The sequence below is a fragment of the Melitaea cinxia genome, chromosome 18 (genome assembly GCF_905220565.1).
Source record: "Melitaea cinxia chromosome 18, ilMelCinx1.1, whole genome shotgun sequence".
Lineage (NCBI taxonomy): Eukaryota > Metazoa > Arthropoda > Insecta > Lepidoptera > Nymphalidae > Melitaea > Melitaea cinxia.
Window position 1 is genome coordinate 9,833,105 of NC_059411.1, and position 23,137 is coordinate 9,856,241.

General features: G+C 31.4%; 5 protein-coding genes across 5 annotated transcripts in view; 2 read left to right on the forward strand and 3 right to left on the reverse strand.

Annotated features, from left to right (window-relative positions):
- The window catches only part of LOC123662558 (transcription factor kayak), a 42,947-nt gene extending 32,549 nt beyond the window's left edge, over nucleotides 1-10,398 (reverse strand). Inside the window, exon 1 of the mRNA XM_045597400.1 lies at nucleotides 10,084-10,398. Coding sequence (XP_045453356.1) covers nucleotides 10,084-10,215 — 132 coding nt within the window. The 5' untranslated portion in view covers nucleotides 10,216-10,398. The remainder of the gene's footprint in view (nucleotides 1-10,083) is intronic.
- A 1,858-nt stretch (nucleotides 10,399-12,256) lies between these two features.
- On the forward strand, nucleotides 12,257-14,547 carry LOC123662066. The gene is made up of 3 exons (XM_045596955.1): nucleotides 12,257-12,536; nucleotides 12,719-13,001; nucleotides 13,272-14,547. Exons 1-3 carry the CDS (start codon nucleotides 12,342-12,344, stop codon nucleotides 14,522-14,524), a joined length of 1,731 nt encoding a protein of 576 aa, XP_045452911.1. The 5' UTR covers nucleotides 12,257-12,341; the 3' UTR covers nucleotides 14,525-14,547.
- LOC123662322 lies at nucleotides 14,533-16,395 on the reverse strand. The gene is made up of 2 exons (XM_045597178.1): nucleotides 16,163-16,395; nucleotides 14,533-15,751 (listed from the first exon to the last, which is right to left on the reverse strand). Exons 1-2 carry the CDS (start codon nucleotides 16,288-16,290, stop codon nucleotides 14,590-14,592), a joined length of 1,290 nt encoding a protein of 429 aa, XP_045453134.1. The 5' UTR covers nucleotides 16,291-16,395; the 3' UTR covers nucleotides 14,533-14,589.
- Nucleotides 16,396-16,666: 271 nt separating this feature from the next.
- The window catches only part of LOC123662110 (transcription factor IIIB 90 kDa subunit), a 39,705-nt gene continuing 33,234 nt past the window's right edge, over nucleotides 16,667-23,137 (forward strand). The window contains exons 1-4 of the mRNA XM_045596995.1: nucleotides 16,667-16,756; nucleotides 16,925-17,146; nucleotides 18,054-18,278; nucleotides 18,719-18,823. Of these exons, the coding sequence (XP_045452951.1) occupies nucleotides 16,933-17,146; nucleotides 18,054-18,278; nucleotides 18,719-18,823 (544 nt within the window). The 5' untranslated portion in view covers nucleotides 16,667-16,756; nucleotides 16,925-16,932. The remainder of the gene's footprint in view (nucleotides 16,757-16,924; nucleotides 17,147-18,053; nucleotides 18,279-18,718; nucleotides 18,824-23,137) is intronic.
- LOC123661986 (BTB/POZ domain-containing protein 6) lies at nucleotides 19,381-22,316 on the reverse strand. Its single transcript, XM_045596888.1, has 6 exons — nucleotides 22,115-22,316; nucleotides 21,653-21,934; nucleotides 21,423-21,570; nucleotides 21,122-21,338; nucleotides 20,225-20,590; nucleotides 19,381-20,150 (listed from the first exon to the last, which is right to left on the reverse strand). The coding sequence occupies exons 1-6, from the start codon at nucleotides 22,212-22,214 to the stop codon at nucleotides 19,656-19,658; spliced, it is 1,608 nt and encodes a 535-aa protein (XP_045452844.1). The 5' UTR covers nucleotides 22,215-22,316; the 3' UTR covers nucleotides 19,381-19,655.

The window sequence follows — 23,137 nt, forward strand, 5'->3', positions numbered from 1 at the left end:
CTTTTTCCTTGACACCACAGAATTTTTATCTAAGCCCCTTATCTAATTGCCTGGAATGGCAGGAAAACTGTTCGAATTTCCGTTGAATCCCAATTCTAATTGTCCACACAATTTTTTTATCAAACTTTATTACGTAATGTATATAAAAAAATTTTAGGCTTTTAAACTAGCAAGAGCTTTTACACTGATACTGTCCTAACTCTAATACATAAGAAAGGCCATACATTCCGAAATAATCAATTTCCATTTGACACGAACATTTCTGTACTTTTTAAGATTTTATTAGTTAGGGATTTCATTTTTATAAAATTATAATTGTATAAATATAAATTAAAAATGCTTATTAAGACGAGGTTAAGTAATGTTTACAGTAATAGCTAGCAAGGTGGTACCACGCTGTCTGACTAGGTCACACATGATACCTATACATGTGATGTTACGCACGTACAACATTCTTAATACCGAGAACTACGGAAATTATATCGATATATAAAATTGATAACAAACTTTCCTTCAAGTACTTATTTCCTCATTTATTTTAAATATACAATTTTGACACAATTATAGTTTCAGGAAAACAGTTCGAACAAACAATTATAAGCATCAATTTTATACTCGTCATGATTGACGTAAATAATACAGCAATAATTGTGTTTACTGGCAAACGAAAAAAAAACCGACTTCAATTACATCGACAAGTAATACAATGTAGGTAGTCAAGTAAATACGCATTATCAAAGATTACTCCAAAAGTTGTAATCAGATCTCGATGAAATTTAAAAGTGACCACATGATAAACATCGGCTTTCGATTATAAATTAAAAATCATCAAATTGGGTACACCCAGTAGTTATGTGGAAGTTATGCGGATCGGATATCGGGTAGGTCTGAGAATCGGCCAACATCTATTTTTCATACCCCTAAGTTATAAGGGGGGGATTAAGGGGGTTAATAATATATATGGCAAAACAACGTTTGCGGGGTCAGCTAGTGTATATATATATATATTGAAGTCGGTTAAAAAAAAGAGGAAATCCTGAATATCGACACAAGCAAAAAATGGGATTTCAAAATTTTAATAAAATCAACAAAGCCCTTTTCTCATATGCAAAATGCATGCAAAACAAACAAACCGTCTTAACAGTAACTCTTTTTATCGATAGTTAATTAGGAAATTTTCTAGAAATAAAATATAACAACCAAAAGAAAATTTATGCTAAATTACATTGAATACTTTACTATATTACGTTATATACGTTTTATGGTTTATTTACCCTTTTATGCGATGTTTATTTAGATACTTGCAAAAATGTTTTGATCATTGGTTGCATAGTAAGATCTTTTATATTCCATGAGATTTTTAGAAAATAAACATTTTTCTAATGAAAAGAATTACGCAAGTTACGTTAAGTACGAAAGCACAATCACAAAGTTTTAAAAGAGAGATAAGTGAGCTTTGTTTAAACGAAATATAGGCTCAATACCTTTCTAATTTTCTGTTTTGTTCTTTTGACCTTTGATCCTGCGAAAAACTTAGCGTCACCCAGAACGACCTTGACATTTAAGTTTCTTTAAACCGTAAAACAAACTGTATATCAAAATCAGTTTGTTTTTCTGCACAAAATACTTTTTTTTTGCTTCAAGTGTAAGTGTAGGAAAAAAAATATTGTATAATATGTAATGTAGAGATACATACTTATCACAATTACAAATGTTATTCCAAAAAAAAATAATCAGTTGCTTTGAGATAAGCATTCTGCAAAACGATATCAGTTAATACTAAGTATTTATACATTCTAGTGTATGGAAAGTATTATATGGTAGTTTCACATAGTCATTTAGTTGCCAAAAATATCATACGAGCCACGTTAGGGTTTTTAATGTAGATATAAAGGACTTTCTCTTGGGGTAGTGTTCGATTCCCGCCCCGAGTCTATGCGTAATTTGTGCATTTATTTCAAATATTATAACCACTATTAGCCTACAGCTATCTAAAGCAATGCGTTAAATTAACTACCTTAAACCGAGATTAGATTGGATATTAAAAATACCACTTGAGGATAGAAACCAGTTATTTCAACTTAAACTTTTAATAATACACATAATATACATAGTACCCAAGTTTGTCTGGAAAAGAACGCTCTTTTAATGATGAATCCATCTTTGTATATTTGTTTATTTGGTCATTATTATATTCTTTCTTGTTTCTGTGTTTAGCTGTTACAATAATTGAATATTTGTATTGTATAGTATATTTTCGCATGTCGAGTTTATGGGCAGAATTGACAGTGTGCACTAGGTTTAAGCCGATACAAACATACAGTTCAAGGCCAAATCGACGATCACGCGATCAAACTCACCCCTATTCTCTGAATGAACGATGTAATCATAGACAGCAATAAACATATTCTCACTAACGATAGCCATGGTTACAATGTTTACATTTTTACTGTCCCACATAAAGCTTGAAAAAATTAGATACTTAATTCGAGGAAAAAAGGTGTAAAACATTATATAGCCTGTAGCCGTCCTCAGTAAATGGACGATCCATTACAAATACACTTTTTAGATCGAATAAATTAAAGGTTCCTGCGATTAGCTCGTTCAACAAACAAACAAACTCTTCAGCTTTATAATATTAGTATAAGTATGTTTTTTAGTATCATCATTACTACATTTACAAGGAAAATGATGTATTATGTTAATATTATAATAATAATTATTATTTTAGAGAGTTTAAACACACGTGCCACGCCACTGTGTGCAAATATGTAAAAGCTTAAATGTATGTGATATAATGATTAGTGATGCCGCAGCATGTCAAAGAAACTTTCCTATCATATTATGAGTATACACTTATTTACTATTTCATATTAATTGGAAAAACAAAAAAAAAGCTACATATTCAGCAAGGTACGTTTCTGTAGATATATACATAAAGCTAAAAAGTAAACAAAGAAATGAGTGCCAAGATAAATTGAAACATCACCTATGCATTTTTATAACACTATAATATAGTTACAAAATATATTTTATCTACACTAATGTTGTAACATTCTACTTATGTTTCCAATACTTGACTTATAATTACTACTGTTATAGCGCAGACAACAAAACACTCAATTTAAGCAATTTCACATGATGGTATAATATTCACATCGATATCGTAAAATCTCATTATAACATCGCGCGTAACAATTTTATTGTAGACAAAAGAAATTCCAAAAAATTTTATAAGGTGGCAGGTACATATATATATCATTACAGCCTAAACCTAACTGTAGAGGCTGTAATGATGATGATGATGATGATATATATATATATATATATATACTAGCTGTGCCCGCGGCTTCGCCCGCGTTGAAATCAGTGTTTCACAAAGTTTTACCAGCAAACTTCCAGTGAAACTTTCATCAAAATCAGCTTAGTCATTCCGTAAACCTTCCTCTTGAAGCACTCTCTCCATTGGTGAAACCGCATGAAAATCCGTTCAGTAGATTTTGAGGGAATCGACCACATACGCTTTTGGGGACTTTGTTTTATAATACACTAACTGTTGCCCGCGACTACGTTCGCGTGGTTATGAAGATAGGCATTACTATTAAGATGTTTAACGCAAACTTTTTTTTATTTCAGTCACTTGAAATGCTTATCACACTGAGTAACTTTTTAAAAGGCACAATTTAGTATAATTTAATAGTTATTTTTTTATAAAACCTCTCTATACACCACATTTTTAGCTTTATTTTCAGGCTGTAGTATAAATAACCTATCAGGCGAACTTATAGCTGCTGTTTATGTTTCGTACAAACTATAATCCCCAATTAAACCCTCTTAGCGGTGGAATATCGCAAAATCCGTTCTTAGCGGACGTCTACTTACTATAATCTACCTACCTACCTAATTTCATCTTTGTCCATCCTGGATGGATTAAAAACCACTGGATGGTCCCAGCGGTTTTTGAGTTCTCCTGATGAGTGAGTCAGTGACCTCTTTTATATATATAGATTACGATACATTATTTGGACACCTCCTCACCATCTATAGAGCATATATTTTAAATTTCAAGTCTCTTACTCAAAAACATAGGACTTTCATATAAACTTCCAACCCCCGTTTTATCCCCTTAGGGGTCGAGATTTGTAAAATCCATTCTTAGCGGCTGTTTACACCCTATATGGAGCCTATCTGCCAAATTTCAAGCTTGCAGGTGTTATAGTTTCGGAGATTTCATGATGAATGACTCAAACTATCATCCCCCGTTTTAACCCCAAAAGGGAGTTGATTTCTAAATATACATTATTTAGACACCTTCTCACCATCTATAGAGCATAAATTTTATATTTCAAGTCCCTTACTTCAAAAACATAGGACTTTCATACAAACTTCCAACCCCCGTTTTACCCCGTTTCGTAAAATCTGTTCTTAGCGGATGTTTACGCTCTATAAGGAACCTATCTGCCAAGTTCCAAGTTTGTAGGTGTTATAGTTTCGGAGATTTCGTGATGAGTGAGTCAACCTACCATCCCCCGTTTTAACCCAAAAGGGAATTGATTTCTAAATATACATTATTTGAACACCTTCTCATCGTTTATAGAGCATACATTTTAAACATAAAGCATCTTACTTCAAAAACATAGGACTTTCATACAAACTTCCAACCCCCGTTTTACCCCCTTAGGGGTCGAGTTTCGTAAAATCCGTTCTTAGCGGATGTCTACGCTCTATAAGGAACCTATCTGCCAAATTTCAAGTTTCTAGGTGTTATAGTTTCGGAGATTTCGTGATGAATGACCTTTCGCTTTTATATATATTATAGATTATAGATATATGTATATGTATATGTGTATGTATGTATGTATGTAATAACATACTAAAAATGATTGTGTTATACATATAGATGCAAGTATAATCATTGTTCACGAATGCAACCTACGCATTTAAATCTAAATCAAAACTACAATATCGTATATTTAATCGAGTCACCTCCAGTAGCTCTAGAATTGTAAATGAAGTGGACATTAATTTAAACAGAATTATATTAAAACGAGTTTTATTTGCGTACTAATACATGAATATTAAGTATACAAAACAAACTGCTCGAGCAATAAGGAAGTTTCGGAAAATAGTCTGATTATATGAAATCGTCTTGTTAGGGAATAATAATTTAAGGAAATAATGATTATTAGGTGACACTACATCTATAAATGTAGACTTATATTATATTTAAAGGTCATTAAAGCGCTGGCGGAGTACAAGTTTTTAAGCTCATGGTCGTTAACACTATGATTTTTACATAAAACATTATTGCATTAGTGCCAAAGTATCGGTAACTCAAAGTTACCAACAACAAACATAGAATATGTCCCGTTTCACATATAAATCATAAGACAGAGACTAGTTAAATTAAACATTTTATATCCACATAATTATATAACATATGTACATAGTCCTGATCGTGAGAAACGAAAAAGTACCGGAAGGTTGGATGTCAAGACGTCAAATTAAATGATACGCAAACTTCGTACTACCATTTTTTTTCATGTATACATTACATGTATATGAATATTATTTTTAATTATCTTCTATACAAACCTTGTCCTAACAAAATTGGGCAAAAAAAAATCCAATTTGTTGGTGTCGTACGAAAGTTAACGCGACATAAATTTCGGCGATTCATTATTATTTATATAGATTACTATTTTAAGCATTCTTCTGCCTTAAACATACCATATTATGATTTTCTAAATTATCAATATCCTCTTTGTCCTCTACTATAATATTTAGGTCAGCACACTATAAACGTATGCATATTGTATCTATTCTCCGTAATTTATATACAGATGTGTTTATATCACAGTTCCAATTAAATTCAAGAATGACATAGTTTCTATATAAATATATAAAGGTTAAGGTAAGTATCAAATAGCAACTTTAAAGAAATAATATAATTTAAATTATTATACGTTAGCAAAATATATATATATGTATTACTTGTGTTATATGTATTGTAAACTTTATATAAAATACTAGCTGACCTCGCAAACGTTGTTGTGCCATATATTTTATTCCTTCTCAATCCCCCCCACCCCTTATAACTTAGGGGAGTGAAAAATAGTTGTTGGCCGATTCTCAGACCTAACCGATATGCACACAAAATTTCATAATACTTTATTAACCCTCTTAACCCCCCCCCCTTTATAACTTAGGGGTACGAAAAATAGGTGTTGTTCGATTCTCAAACCTACCCGATATGCACACAAAATTTCACAAATTTCAAGCCGTTCGCTCGCTAGGTCGCTCGGAGGAGTTTAACTACAAACACCGCGACACGAGAATTTTATATATTAGATTATAGTTCGCGTCATGTAAAAAGAACGCTGGCCTTGAAGCTGCGCAGAAGCGATTTGTCGGTCTATTTGGTGGTACGGGGTAGGGGGACGGGAGTGTTTATCACGTGTCGCATGCTTGCCGGTGTGCTATTGGTCGACAGCGGTTGACAGTTCGACGTCGACTCAAAATATTATCGCGCACAAAAGTTTTAAATTACAAAATTCTCCATTTACTATTTATTTCACTAAAAAACAATTATCAATTTATCATTTTAAACACATAAAAACTATTAATATACGAATATCGGGAGTACAGATAATTATTATTTTTGAATACGACATTTCAATAACTAAAAAATTTGTTATTGCTTTTGTTTAAAAAAAAATTGTGATTTTGTAAAGTGATAATTATTATACTTATTTAGTCCGAATTATTCGCACTTGTATTTCTAGTATTTTTTAATGTACCTACCAATAACCATTATACGAAGCCGCGAGTGAAAGCCTAATTAAAAAATAAAACAGTAGTACTTGTGCGCGAGTATACCCATGCGCAAACGCACCCCCTCCAGTTTCTTTCAGCGTTCTTTTTACATGACGCGAACTATACTACGGCAGTCGATTTTTTTTCTTTACTTATCTAGCCTTGAAATTCGAACTGGACAAAAGCATGGTCGCTGAAAATTCGTTAACCTATCTGTAAGTATGACTACAAATAAAATCCTTCTTTATACAAGTAGGTTTCACACAATCATTATAAAGAACAGTGAAGCTAACACCGAATCCGAATGTAGATTCTGTCGAGAAGAAACAGCAACGTAGGAATTACTTTGTAAAAAAAAATCAATCATTATAAAGTGATTTTCGTTCATCAAACTTTGTAAATAAGGAACTGCTATATCATTTTATGAAATAAAAAATAAAATTGAAAAAACCAAGATAAATTTTAGAGGCGTTAGTGTTTAAGTTTTTTTATTTATTTATTTATTAAACTCGAACGAACTGTATAGTATTAACGATGTTTTTAATTTTTTATACGAAACCATTACGTTCTTATGGTTGCTTTAATGCGTGGAATACGGATAATGATATACTCGGCACATTTGTGCGCGTGGGCAAAATGTTTTCCTCGAATGCGTGACGTCACTTGCGGTCGGTCATCGCCTTTTGTTAGCATTTTCCTACTATCTCTTACATCGAATATACGACATTTACTTTTAAATACTTTATATACACTATTATGTAAGTAGAATTATTAGCTTGTTTAGTTTTGTTTCTAATTCGATGCATCATACAATGACGCCATCGAGATGTATTGAAAAAGAAAGGGGTAAAAAACTACGTAATTTAATACATATTCAGCAACCGTTAAACGCTCGATTTGCCATCAGTTCAATGCATGACCTTGGATAAAGTTTTATCAGTTGCGGATTGACGTTAGGATGTCATTGAAAGTTATACATCAAACTCCGAAAATATATGTATACACCTCAACCAGAAAAAAAATTCGTTGTATGTAAAGTTGGTTTACGGACGATAGTTTAACATGGCAACGTCGAAACAAAACATCTCCTCGGACGCATAGGCCAATCGAGTGGAAGAGATAGATGCGGCGCAAGCATACGATGAGTGCAACGGGACTATGAGCGAAACGGGATAATGAGCGGTAGGTACGCTACAATGAGTCATCCTTTTTCGTGCATGCAGCCGGCGTTCATCGATTTATTAGACGTTGTCACGTCAAGCACTAGTTGTTATATAAACGCAATACAAATCCTCGAAATAATTGTCTTTTCATAAAAATTATTTCCTAACTACGCAAACAAAAAAAATCTTATCTTTCATATCTTTTAATTTTTACTATACTTTATACTTGAACTGTACTGAATACAATACAATCTCTACGAATTATAAAGATTATATACTGGAAAGATTTTTTTGTATCAAGATTTGTAATGGATAAACTCAAAAACTTGGTTCAATTTCAAAAGCTTTAAAAATGACTTTAGTCTTAGGAAAATGCTATGGTATTACTGAGTGATTACATAGGCTATTTTAACAAGAGAAAACTGAACAACCAACATTGTTATCCAAGTGGGCAAAGTCACGAACAGACAGTTAGTATATAATATATGACATGATTATATATTAAATGACATTTATCCTCTCTACATTTAATTTAATTAAGGATAAAATAATATTGTTAAATTCAATAAAGCTATTATACTTGGAACAATATAAGTCAAAACAACACTGGTTATTATAACAAGCTGATATCAATATCACTGTATTTGCGTACATCAAGTATGAAACACGTGTTTCCCTGAACAAAAACATGGTTACAACACCGTATGATAACATATAATGTTATGTTACCTGTATTATACGAGATGTCAATTTTATCGTGAGTGTTATGTGTATAACTTATTCGATGTAAAAAGATCGCTAAGGTTTTATAATTTTTATTTCATATATCTTCCTTAACACTCTTTCATATATATCTCAATTTTGATTGATATATTAAACTTGAAGTCCATCTTTTGCACAATATATTTTGTATTGCGCAATAAGGTGTAAATGAATAGGTAAAAAATATCAAAGAAGTTAAAGTAAAAAGTAATGTTGCCTTGCATAATTCAACAATTCAACATGAAATGTATTAAGATAATTAAGTTATTAACATTTTTTAATATCATATCAAAGACATTAAATAAAAAAATAAATAAATCAAAAATAATTGATATGATATTAAAAAATGTTTATAATTTCCTCATGTGTGGGAATTACACAAAAAATAATACAAACAAAATATTTAAGTTATCTTTGAAATTGATACAATAGTTATAAAAAATTACTTCAATTCATTTATATATTTAAGTTATCTTTGAAATTGATACAATAGTTATAAAAAAATACTTCAATTCATTTATATATTTAAGTTATCTTTGAAATTGATACAATAGTTATAAAAAAATACTTCAATTCATTTATATATTTAAGTTATCTTTGAAATTGATACAATAGTTATAAAAAAAATTACTACAATTCATTTATATACTTACTGTATACAAGAATGAATGAGAATGTCAAACTTGAGAATTCTTTTCCAAGTGGAAATTAAAAATCGGGAAATTTATGAATATTTTTTAAAACTCATGGTAACTACCAAAGCTCAATTTTTGAAATGCTTACATGTTCTAGTGGAATAAAGTATGTCACTTAAACAAAGGTAATTTAGTATTATACCACTAGGATATAATACTGAGTGTTAAAATTGTAAAAAAGGAAAATACTTATATCTTAATCTTGTTCAAAAGGTAAACAAGTAAAAAGTATAAAAGTATACATGATAAAAAATCATATTTAATAATAAGTTATGATGAAAGATCTATTTTTGTTAAGTGACTAATATGTTATTTCAGCGTTATCGAGTGATATTTGAAGACAGCGATAACTGGCAGTGATAGTGGAGATTATCTTCTTGTTATAAGTGAACAAATAAGTTATAACATATAAGTAACTAGTAATACAAAATAAGGTTTCTTAAGACGATTTATATTGAATAGATAGCAACGGAACTCGGTTGCTTTTTATAGTACATAATCATGCAACTAGTAATTGTATCTTGATTAATTTCAAACAACTATTACGTTGTTTGTTCAAGAAATCGTTCTTTTTTGTACACGTTTATAAATATGTTTTTAAAAAACAATTTATAAAAAGTATTCATTCATTTCAAGAAGGTACTTACTGTGAATTGGGATCTTGACGTAGGTACTGATGATACGAAATCATTTGTAGACGATCCTTGAGAAGACTGGCTATCACAGGAGAAATCGGAGTGATTGGAATGACTATCACTCACTTCTAGCTTCATCGTCATGAGTTCTGGTAAACTATTAAGAATTAACACAAACACAGTTTACGTAAGTTTAAAGAACGCGTAGATTCTTATCACAACGTAGTTCTCGTTAGAACCTATCGCAATCAATGTTTTATTCTATTTGACAGTTAATAATGACAGAAATATCAAAATAATAAAATGCGTCAAAGAAATTATACACAATCGAGAACACAACAATGGTGACTCATCACTGCAGTTTGTGCGATGACGTCGTCGTTTCTTTGGGGATGCCCTTCTCCTGAGAATTTCTAAGTTTCTTATTACGAAATGTCTTAACCGCCTACTTTTGCCTTGAAAGAATATACTTTTCTGTTATACTATCCCACTTTAGCCTTAAGAATTTGAAGGGTGATCTCATCGTCTACAATTATTGCCATGGCGTGATATTCGACCAATCAAAACGGTTTCCACCTGTGACGTCATATCTTTAGTAAAGCGTCAAACTATGGGTATGCTCCGATATGCACTGCGAGGACGGCACATTGCTATCACTGTAGAAAAATTCGTTCCATTATGGACTGTCAGTACACTGTCGCAGTACCCATATATAAATCGCCGCCATATTCTACTGTGAACACTGGCGTTTTCGAGGTAAAGTTCTCGCAGTACTTTGATTACGTGATCAGTCAAAACCACTCTAGTGCCAACTGCCAAACATCTTTTAAACAATACCTCCAGTTTAATCACCAAATTATAAAGATCTGTAATTAGTTTAGATTAATAAATAAAACATCGAAAGAATTGCAAAAATTAACCATATTAGACTGTGTTAAAAATGTTCAATACGAGCTGAAAGTTACGCAGGAAAATTTTGATCGTGCAAAAAAACACGTAAATTTGCCATAGTATATATTCATTTAAAAAAATCTAAATTTTACCCTACACATCTGTACATTAACTTATACACAAAATGAATATAAGTTAAGCAATGAAAAACATGTTCTTTTTAATGAAAAACTACTTACTTTTATTATATTATAAATTCCATTTACAATTACTATTAATAAAATATTTTATATATGATAGAACAACGATATCCAACAACAGTTTTTTAATGAACCATAAAAATGTTTAATATACTCATTTGAAATTTGAATGCTGCGTTGAAAAATGCGGCTGACGGTATACAGATTTGTCTTCCCTTTTTAAATAGTAACCAGTATAACTGGCTATTTAGGATCAGCTTTACAGTATATTAAATTGACATCACACTATAAAGTGGTCGCAGTGCATATCGGAACACAGCCTATGTATATAAGCGTTAAAATACAATATATAATTGTAAATTTTAACAAAGATCGCAGTAAAAAACAAGTTTAAGCAACATTTAATTTTTTTATCTAACGTTATTAGGATAATAATCAAATAAAATAAACATTCCTAGTTACAATAACTATATAAGACTTTACTTTCTATATAAATACAGCAGGTTATATATTTAAAATATTTAGTAGATATTATTATCATAAAATATTTTTTTTTAATATTTATTATTGTACATAATGGTAAATTTATTAATTGTTATTATTATTATGTAATTATACCAGCTATATAAAAAAATACCAGAACCATATTTTTATAAATCGAATATTAAAATTTAATACTTTTTTATATAATATTTTTACATAAAAATAATTTTATATACAAAAATGTAGTAATAAAACCTTTGAACGAAATCAGAATTTTCCTTTTATTTAGCAACAGTGGTTAAAATTTGAATAATGAAATAGTATGGTGGTGCTAGTGACTATTGATAAATTATTTTTTATTTATTAGTGTTATATAATTTGTATATTATGTGCTTAAAACTGTAGAATCCATAGGCATATTGTGTATAAAGAATTTTGACATAAATAGTATACCTTTACAGGCTAGTTGCCTAAATTTGATTGATTGTTAGACAATATACCTTAATATCTATTATGCATGAGAAAAATATTATTTTTAAAAAACACATACATTTTCAATTTGTATTTCGCATTTAAAGAAATTACATTATATTTCCCTCGAAAACGCTCAAAACTGTCATGGCGTCTTGTATAACGTCACTCCGTGCGAAATACAACAGCTTTTATATGGATATTGTAAATGTTTTGTGATTAAAAATGAATCCTTCGTATTACAAATACTGTATAGTGCCCCAATGTAAAAGCACAAGCATTAAAACGCCAAACAAATTATTTATATTTGTCCCAAGCAAACAAGAAATACGGAAAAAGTGGCTAACACTTGCAAGGAAAAATAATGCACATTGTTTTTCAACAAATTCAAGAATGTATTTTTGTGAAGATCATTTCGATGTAAGTATTTAACAAAATGTAATTTAGTGAATACATTATTATAACAAAACTGATGAATTTTGCTTTGTTATTTTAAATATTGTTTGAAGTTAGATCTTTGTTAAAGTTTTGTCATTTAGTTCCGTATTTGAATAACTTATTGTACATATTTATTAATAAGTACCTTTTTTGTTTCTTTTTAGTTAGCAAATGATATGCTCAATTATACTGAGTATCATATTATGGGAAAAGTATCACAAGTGCGCATGAAACCAGGATGTACTCCAAGTAGATTTGAATGTCAAGAAGACAGAAGAAAGCGAACATGCAGCAGCGCAGAACGACCGTACATGTTAAAAAAACAAAGAATGGAGATAATAGCAAATTGTCTTAAAGATAATACAAATACTATCGAGTGTTTGAAAAAACCAGAAGAAAGTTGTTCGAAAAGTCTACATCTCAAAGATATTCCCCATACAAGCTCAGGTATGTTTTAATAATAAACAAGAGAAATTATTATCACACATAAATTCATTCACATTACGCCTGTCTCTCAGAGGGGTAGGCAGAGACTACGGATTTCCGTTTGACACAATCCTGGGTTTACTTCTTTTGCTTTATTGACATCCATACATCATTAATTCATACATCGTTTCATATATGCTCGCCATGTCCATCTTAGGCGATCTCTACATTTTACAAATTATAATTGCACAGTTATGACTATGAAGTTAATTACTCTCATTTATTTTGCAGATTTTCAAACAGACTTATTGAATGAGTCAGAACCTTTATGTGAACAGAAAGTAAATAAATCAGTTCAAGTATTTCTAACACACAAGTTCAGAAGTAAAGCAAGTCAGACCAAAATAAAAACTGTAAACCAGGCATTGTCACCCTGGAAACCATCAGTGACATCGAGTTTCACGTCCCCATTTAAAACTGAGATTATTAAAAAATCATGTCCTTCTGTCTCCAACCTACGCAAAATTACAAAAAAAATATTGATTGAGGAAGAGCACTCAGATAGTGATGTTTCCCTTTATATACCGTGTGAAGCCACCTACAGTCGTTCACCATCCATACATTCATTGCAAGTTAAGTCATCTTCAGACAGTGAATTGATTGCTGAAGAAAGAAAACTAGAAGCTGATGTGATGTTAGTGAACACACTTAAAAAAATTGAAAAGAAGCCTCGCTTGTATCTTGGTATTCCAAGTAATTGTTATTACTTAGTTGATATTTTAAAAGATGATTTGAAGATTCCAAAACATCATTTATTATTATGTTTACATAAGATAAGATTAGACGTTAAATTTAATCAGCTTGCAGATGATTATGGGATGTCTTCAGCAAATTTAAGCAAGATATTCTTAAAAAATATACCCCTTATTGCTAGTTTAATGCGTCCTTTTATTGTGGAACTTGACAAAGATATGATTAAAAGGACTTTACCTATGGCATTTAGACATAGGTATAATAATGTCAGTTGCATTATAGACTGCCTAGAGATAGAGGTGCAAAAGCCATCTAAGGCTATCAACCAGGCCATGACATGGTCCGATTATAAAAAAGCAAATACTATAAAGTATTTAATATCAAGCACACCAAATGGACTTGTTAATTATATCTCTCCTGGATTTGGAGGAAGAACAACTGACACATGTGTAGTTGAATCGTGTGATTTTATAAAGACATTAAAAAGTGGCATGGTAGTAATGGCAGATAGGGGGTTTAAACATGTAGAGAAATTTTTACAGAAAGCTAATATAACTCTGGTAAGACCTCCTAGTGTAGAAACAGGAGTGAAAATGACGAAGAACCAAGTAAGAGTTACTAAACAGATTGCAAGCTTAAGAATTCACATAGAAAGAGTTATTCGGCGCTTACGTGAATTTTACATGCTTAAACCACATGCATGTGTTAATTTTAAATTTGTTAAAATCCTGGATGATATAATAATTATAGCATGTGCCCTAGTTAATTTGCAAGATTCTTTAATAAAATAAAACTATTCTTTAATTTCAAAAAAGGTTTTTTATTTAAATACACACTCATTTATACATAAGTACACTTACTGTACACTTTGATATAATAAAGGGTATATATTTGTTTTCCAAAAGTTTAATAACTTATTGTGAATTAAATCTTCAACATATACAAGGTTTAATGATACATTTATTATATCTACTTTTTTATTTTTATGATAGTCTGGGTCAGCTACACAATAATAACAGCTTTTCTTTTGTGATAAAAACATTTGTAGCTGCATTTGGGCATAATATTTTTCAGTAGGCTCTCCATTCTTTACAAAATTCTTGTAGGTTTTTTCATTAAGAGGACATTTGATTTCTATAATACCGTCTTCAAAAATTCCATCTGGGGACCCCGCAATCATAGGATATCTGGAGCTTAATAAGAGACCACATTTATTGATCGTTTTTCTTAATTGTCCCTCTACAGTTTTTCTCACATCGTCTTCTAAGGTGCGGCCACGCTTCATAGATTGAGTGTCGGGAATTTTGCCACCAAGTATGAGAGCTATAAGTGTGCCATCACTTGTTTTGCATCTGCTTACTTCGAAAGCTCTAGAAGCAGTTATTCGACCGTACCTTAATTCAAACCAAAGAGCACTATTTGATTGTTCTCTAGTTAATTCTTCTACTTTCTGTATTACAGACTCAGCTATTTGTATTTTCCCCAAAATATCTTCCCCATGTTTTTCTTTAAGATTACATACAAGTTTATGCATTGAGACAGCTTCTATTTCAGTTAGACAATATGTGGGTTGATATTTTAAAAGTTCACAATCTACAACCTTTCTTTTCTTAGCCTCTTGTAAAAACTTCTTTAGGACAGATGAATTCCCTGGTAATACAGGATTGCTCTTTGTTAGTTCTTTGGCAGTTATATATTTAAGGCTGCTACCGACCCTGGACAATTTAGATTTTTTCCAGTAGCACTCAACAGAAGTGCAGGAGGGTTCCTCACTTCTACGATGGACCCACATAAGGAATGCAATTGCATGTTTACATCCCCCCTGTGAAGCTACACAGTCTTCGCACCTCATAGAGATAATGTTTTCTTCTTCTTCATCTAAAATTAGTGTGCATTTATATAACTTAGCATGAACTTTATGCTCTGGGCATATTTTACACTTCACAGTACACAGTTTACCCTCTCGTTTAACTTGTACGAAGCTGACAGCATCATCTCCGTAGGAATCTCGCGAGGACCTGAAATTAGGTTTATTTATTTAAGTACATTAAACACGATTTTATCATTTACAGAGTAAGGGTAACAAAAAGCTAAGTTAGTCATGTATTTAGATGTCAATGGCATTTAAGATGGCTAGTATTATTTTATTGCCTATAACATGATTTCTGAGACATATGTCCATTCCTAGGGTTGGCTTTTACGATCTGTGCGTTAAATTAAGCAGCTGGTACATTTTATAGTTATTATTTGTTACTAGAAAAGCGTGGAAGTTAATTTAGGTATCATAATTATGTTTTACTTTGTATTTCTAACCTCGAAATATGTCAAAACTGTAGTCAAATAACTAATTAGTAACACATAATAGGTAACAAGACTGAAAAAGTGGGAATTTAGCTTATAATAATTATATTACATTCGTGTATACTTACATCGAAGTTTTAACATTGCGGAATTCCGATGAGCAAAAGTCGCTGTTTGATGCGAAAAACTTGCCAAGCATAACGACGTCAACTCTGGGCAAGTTATTGCTATTTCCTTTCATAAATCCAGGTTCCATGGTGTTCTCTTTCAGTATATTACTTTGAATAACTAAATAAATGTGACGACAAAAGATAAAACCGTAAAATAATAAGTAGTAACGCTCTGTTCTATGAAAATCTCAATAAAAAAAATTATCTTTTGCACGGGGTTACGTCACGCTCTATGATTGGTGTTCACTGTCACGTGACATAATGCCTATATTTTCTTAACTTGTTTTGTGAAAATATCAACAATCCTTAATTATTTTATTGAATAAACTGATTTTTCTTTATCTACATATCATAATTAATTTTTAGACATTTTAATCCATCCCATTTGTTTTTAGTGGATACATGCCTACTGTCGTTTATAACAAATGTCAATCACCGAGACTCGACTGATCGCAAATTGACAGATTCGATTTTATGGCACAAAAATAAAGCGAAACGCATGTTTTTAATGTCCACTTGTCCAGCCGTGGACTGCGATAGGTTGAAGTGAGAGTATGTGAGCACGTTTTTTGATTTAGCATATTTTTTTTCTAAGAAATTGTACTTTATTAATTACTGTATCTTTATTTACTTACAAGTCAGTTCTGATATGTTTACCTTACGTCTGAAATAACTATTTGATTATTTACAATTGTTTTATAAAGTTTAATCTTTGTTTAGGTATAACAATGTCAGGAAAAAAATGCAAACATTGTGGGTCTTCAGAAATAGAAGTAGATCCAGCGAGAGGTGATGCAGTGTGTACGAACTGTGGATCTGTTTTAGAAGATAACATAATAGTTGCGGAAGTAGAATTCCAAGAGAATGCACATGGAGGTGCATCGGCGATCGGGCAGTTCGTGTCAGCGGAAACCAAGGGAGGTGCTTCAGGGTTTGGAAGAGGTGAGGTGATCTATTAATTGTATTAAACAAGGAACCCGTGGTTATATATAACTTCAATCACTTCAACCTATCGCAGTCCACTGCTGGACATAGGCCTCCACCACCGGTAATTGTACGTAGATTGTTGATGATTATGTATCATCACATCAGCCTATCGCAGTCCACTACTGGACATAGGCCTCCACAAGTTCGAGCCAAAAATGGCGTGAACTCATGTGTTTTGCCCATAGTCACCACGCTGGGCAGGCGGGTTGGTGACCGCAGAGCTGACTTTGTCGCACCGATGATACTGCTGCTGTTGATGGTTATGTATATACTTATTTAATTTATAATTAAATAATAAGCTGTGTTCTGGAGTAGTATTAGAAGTTATCCTATAATTATGTTAAAGGCATGCTATACTCTATGTAATTGAGTGATATGCTGTGTTATAAACCCAGTGTCACTTGGATCATCCTGTCCTGTTAGTGGATGGATGAAATTACATGTCTTGATATGATTCTAATCATAGCAGTTACTGCAGACCATATTTTATTTGTTCTTATAGTGTACTATTTTCTCTATGGTGAACTTTTTCCTGCAGCATGAACACTACAGAGTGTGATATGAAAAAGTATCCAAATTATTAAATATCTATATCACATAATGTAGACACAATGTTATATAGCAAGCTATGATATATAGCAGAGTACTGAAAGTCATTAGACCTCTAGGATCATAACTAAGAAAACTGTATTCAGTATAGTCTAAAAGATTTTGCTTGTATTGGTGACAAAGATTTTTTTTATAATTCCTTCTTCTTAAGTGTCTTATGTGTATAGACATAGGATACTTACAATTTAAGCACACATGTATTGAAAATTTTTACTTTAAAAAAACCATAATTTAATATAAACACTTTTTTTAGCGTTTAATGCTGGTAGTGGACAAGAGTCAAGAGAGGTGACATTGAGAAAAGCTAGAGATGGCATAACAGCTTTGTGTCAGCAACTACGCCTTAACCAGCAGTGTATTGATATTTCCTGCAATTTTTTTAAGATGGCACTCGCTCGTCACCTTACAATTGGTCGTCAATCTGCACTTACACAAGCTGCATGTGTTTATATGACATGCAGAACAGAGGGCACTGCCCGTATCCTTTACTATAAGCAAATTAGGTTTTTCACTTCAATTTTACAAAGTATTTACAATAAGTCACATTATTCTTGCAGGTTTATAATCTCTATTAAATTTTTTTAACTTTTTTTATTTTGAATGGTATAACCAACTTGCAAAAACAAGTGAATCAAAGTTCAATAAATAATTGAATTGTTAATCACTGGTGCAATTATGGGACACGTATTATTCGTTATCTTTGCAAATAATTTAAAATAAGTCTAGTCTAGTAGTAAGAAAAAGTTTTGTTGTCAGAAGTTAAAAATTTTGAGGATTATACAGGATAGTGTAGTAATTTATTATTTTTAATTTAATAGATATTGGTTACTTAGTTTGTTTATTGTTAAAAAAACTTTTATCAGGTAAAAAAGCAACTGTTCTTACAACACTAATAAAATTCTTAATAAATTGGTACAGATCTCTTAATAGATGTCAGTGATGCTCTTCAGTTATGCTGCTACCAGTTAGGACGTACTTACTTTAAGTTATCTCGAGCCCTCTGCATCAACATTCCTCCAAATGGTAAGTGATTTATAGTTATTACTTTCTTACAAATAAAAGCTAAGATCTATTCAATATTCTTAATATTAAATATTTATCTTGATGAAAGCTATGACACACAGGATCTGTCTCTAATTAATTTAGTAAAACCATGATTTACGTGGAGATGTTATGTTTAGCTATAATTATTAATTACTAGCTGTGCTGGGGACTGTATCCGTGTGAAATTTAACGAAATAGTTATTGTTCAGTTTGTAGTTATAAAAAAATCAACAATAAAAGCAGCCTAAGTTACTCCTTATTACATCAGCTATCTGGCGGTGAAGTCCCCTCAAAATCGGTCAAGTTATTTCAGAGATTAGCCAGAACAAACAGACAGACAGACAGACAAAAATTATGAAAAATGTTATTTTCGTATACGTATCTTGTATATGTAAGTAGACAACAATATTACAAACAGACACTCCAATTTTATTTATTTGTATAGATTGATTTAACATATTATTGCCATTATATTTATATTAAGGGTACTAACCAGTGAATGAATGTATGTAAAAAATGTATAAAAATAAAACAAGTTTTCAAGCTATGTAAATTTATTGCAATGAACTTGTGCAAATATTACTAATTTTCTAAAACTACAAATTTCTAGAGAGCTATACGACACCCATATCACATTCATAAGGTACTTAACTGCTATTCATTTTCAACAATATACACATGATTTATATTCAACAAAATAATTTAACATGGGAATCACTTAACCTTTGTGAATAGTTAACATCTTTATTAGCATCTCATGTCACCGTCATTATACTGAGTAACAGTTAAGAGGTCGTACCCTACCCAATTGTCAGTCCTCATTCGTATTTGTATTGGCTATTGTTGTATTAACTGTTGGACCATAGTAAATAAGTTCTGGAATCTGACCACCTTGAACACCTGTCCCGTTTGTACTCTCAGAGGAACAGTGGAATTGGAATGTTACAGTTCCCATGTAAACTTCACTCAATCCTTCTTGTCCAAAGTAACTTAACTCACTACCATCAAGTATAGCAGATGCAGTGTAAATACATTCAGGTTCAATTTGAATAGGGTTTTCAAAGTACACATGGAAAGTGTTGCTTGATCCGTCAGAAAAGAATTTCGTGTTATTTTCGGCTAAGACTCTTCCTAACCGTTTAAGTTCAATTTTAACATTGTAATCTGCAGCACCATTTGACGAGCCATAGAGTCCAAATCCAACAACAAATATCCTTTTGTCAACACAAAATTGTATTGAATCACATCGTCCTCTGTATCTCCATTGATTGCTTCTATATGCACAAGATTGAAACCTATGACAAATCTGAAAAAAAGTTCTATTATTTATGTATTGATCTTAAACAAATTTTATATGTCGATGTATTTATAAATAATTACCTGAGCTTTGAGTCCAGCTCTTGCTTTAATGGGATAGGATAATAATGGTTTACTTGATGCAGTAAAATGTAAAAATATGTCAATAGTTTCTTGAGGAGTTAAAATGCCAAGTTGTGCTGCACTGTTTGCAAATTCTTCTAATGTCATGGTAGGGAATCTGATCAAATAGATAGCACTCCCTAGCATAGCTCTTTTGTTTGCTGGTGTCACATCTATTTCTCTTCTAACACATTCTGCATGAGCCCATGCTAAAGCCGCTTCAAACAAATTTATTTCTTTGCAGTTAAGTGTTTCTCTCGCCAATACCGATTCTAAAGTAGACACATCAATGTCTACAAAACCTTCAGATGTTAGAGCCATTTCAGCCTACAATTAAAAGAAAAAAATTAAATTTAGGATTGAAATAAAACTGCAATACAATTTGTAAAATAGTTTATTTACAATGTTACAATCATTTAAAAATAATATGATTTTAACAAACGTTACATGCTTCAAACTATTCATGCAAAATAACAAATCTACACAAAATGTATTGCAGTTAATCTACATTCATCTCATATTGCCAATTGTCAGTCCAATATTTACAACAAAATTTGAGAAACTTGTTAAATTTACGACTAGAAGCATAGAATACACCATGGAATGTATTACACTTAAATTGTCATTAGTGAAACATTTTACCTTAAACATATATCACAACCTAATATTGAGTATTACAATTAATTGTTTAGCTAATAATATTTAATTTAAATTATTCAAGTTTTCATTTGATACTTCTCTCACTTCTGGACTTGATAAAATTCGACTTGACGATTCTGAGAGATCCATGAGTAAGCTACTGTATGAGGATGATTGTTCGAGGCAGACAGTTGCTAGGTTTTCTGTCGATTCACATACCTGTGCATCAATCACTTCCCAGCACCTCTGCATGAGTTCAGGTTCCTCAAATAATCGAGATTGACTTAGTAGCAAACAAGCGTTTTTTGCTGTAAGACTAGTTTCCAAATAGTTAACGCATGCTCTCGCAAGATGTGGAACAATATATTTTTTTGCAACATATAATGTTGACAGCACTGTATCTGCTTCCAACTGTATTTCATCACAGTATAAATATCTGAAAAATTATGTTCTCTATTGAAATTGGTTTCATAACATAATATCGTGATGATTTTTAAAAAAAATATATTTATAAACATACTTGAGCAATGTTAAGAAAGCTGAAGGTTCAACATCTGGTACTTCTATTTCTTGTTTACATTCAGCCAAACCACCATAAAACATGGCATAAAATACTGAACTTCCTGTTGCCAAGACATATTTATGTGCAGGAATGATTTGTGTGTGTCCTAAAAACAAATATTATTTATTAATTGATTATCAGTAAAATGTCATTTTAATACATTATCAACTTGTAATACGGCATCTCACCAGGTCCTCCAACAATAAAGGTTATATCCGACATTAACTGATTATTGAACATTGCTGCATTTCTCTCCCGAACTGTTGGTTTTGTGGCTTGCCAGTTTGGGTCAAGGGTTGCTGTCCCAGGAGGAGGGGCTGGTGATATAATAGGGGACGCTGTTGAGGTTGTTGATCCACATGGAGAAGGTGGCCCACTGTAGCATTGAGATACCTGCGTCCCCGTCTCACGTTGAGATATTGTATGTGGTGGTGAAAGGGATAAGCCACCACCATTGTTAATATTCTCGGCTGTAAGTAAACAATTATAAAATTAACAAAAAATAATGAAATAAATATTCCACAAATCTTATCGTTAACAACCAAAGTCAATGCTAAATAACTTGTTCTTACGTTAAATGCGTAACTACTAGACCAGTTTAACGAAACGGACTTCGGAAAAAATCAATATTTACAAATTCCAAAGCTCACCATTCATCCATGTATTCGTTTGAGCGACCGACATGCTATCTCTACCTTCTGTTAACCTTTTCGGAGGTTTTGAAACAATTCTTGAACATAAATTTGACATTTTGCAAAATCCACTATCTGTTTTCTCAAATTAATAAAAAAAAAACATCACAGCGTATAACTTATTCTTTACGTTGTGCAGCCATCTTGTGTCAGACAAGGTGAGACGCTAACTAGAGGGGGCGGGTGATAAATGTCAATGCGTTCAAAAATCGCTGCTGCTATTAAGTCTGTGACTTTTTATAAATATCGGAAGCCAACTTTATAATTTTATTAAATTGAGACAAATAAGGTAATAATTTTAATTTATTATCAGGTCGCAATTATATAACGAGAGAAATTGCTTCCCACGTTTCTTTTTTTTTCAATAAGTAAATACGTTTTTATAATTAAGATATATATTAGTTTCATAATGATTTAAATAATTATGGGACTTATGGTACCTATTCAATCGTGTTTCAATGTTTCGATGACTTCTCACTGATATTTACGACATTTTGTTTAATCGTCGCTACTTTAAAGTGTCCATGAATGTCGGACAAAATACTGAACAAAATAAACTTGTTTCATAATGTAATATAAAAACTGAAAGCTTATTTAATAATTTAATATTTACTTTATTCAGTTAATATTTTATTGACATTGATAGTCATTATATAAGGCTTAAAATATTTTAAAGTGCAAATTGGATTTTTATCTATGTATTCACCGTATCTTTTAACTGATTAAATTCTAATAAAATACAATTTATCTTTAAATGCACAATTATTAATGACGTCCAAACGATAAAACCAACAAATAAAAGATAAAAACAACTAAGAAATTTTGTTATGTACTGTACGTTTTAAAAAGTTTTGTTGAAATTTGTGTGATTTATAGGTACGCGTGGTTAATATTTATTTATAAACTAGCTGGCCTGGCGAACTTCGTACCGCCTTATTTTTTTGTGTGAATATAATAATTATTTATATCTGAATAAAATAT

What these genes read in the sequence shown, in the direction of transcription:
- LOC123662066 (XM_045596955.1), top strand. Translation starts at nt 12,342, where the DNA reads ATGAATCCTTCGTATTACAAATACTGTATAGTGCCCCAATGTAAAAGC. An exon ending in TTTGTGAAGATCATTTCGAT is followed by an intron (nt 12,537 to 12,718) that starts GTAAGTATTTAA and finishes GTTTCTTTTTAG; the next exon opens with TTAGCAAATGATATGCTCAA. An exon ending in TATTCCCCATACAAGCTCAG is followed by an intron (nt 13,002 to 13,271) that starts GTATGTTTTAAT and finishes TTTATTTTGCAG; the next exon opens with ATTTTCAAACAGACTTATTG.
- LOC123661986 (XM_045596888.1), bottom strand. Translation starts at nt 22,214, where the DNA reads ATGTCAAATTTATGTTCAAGAATTGTTTCAAAACCTCCGAAAAGGTTA. An exon ending in AACGAATACATGGATGAATG is followed by an intron (nt 21,935 to 22,114) that starts GTGAGCTTTGGA and finishes GTTTACTTACAG; the next exon opens with CCGAGAATATTAACAATGGT. An exon ending in GAGCTGGACTCAAAGCTCAG is followed by an intron (nt 20,151 to 20,224) that starts GTAATTATTTAT and finishes ACTTTTTTTCAG; the next exon opens with ATTTGTCATAGGTTTCAATC.
- LOC123662322 (XM_045597178.1), bottom strand. Translation starts at nt 16,290, where the DNA reads ATGGAACCTGGATTTATGAAAGGAAATAGCAATAACTTGCCCAGAGTT. An exon ending in CGCAATGTTAAAACTTCGAT is followed by an intron (nt 15,752 to 16,162) that starts GTAAGTATACAC and finishes ACCTAATTTCAG; the next exon opens with GTCCTCGCGAGATTCCTACG.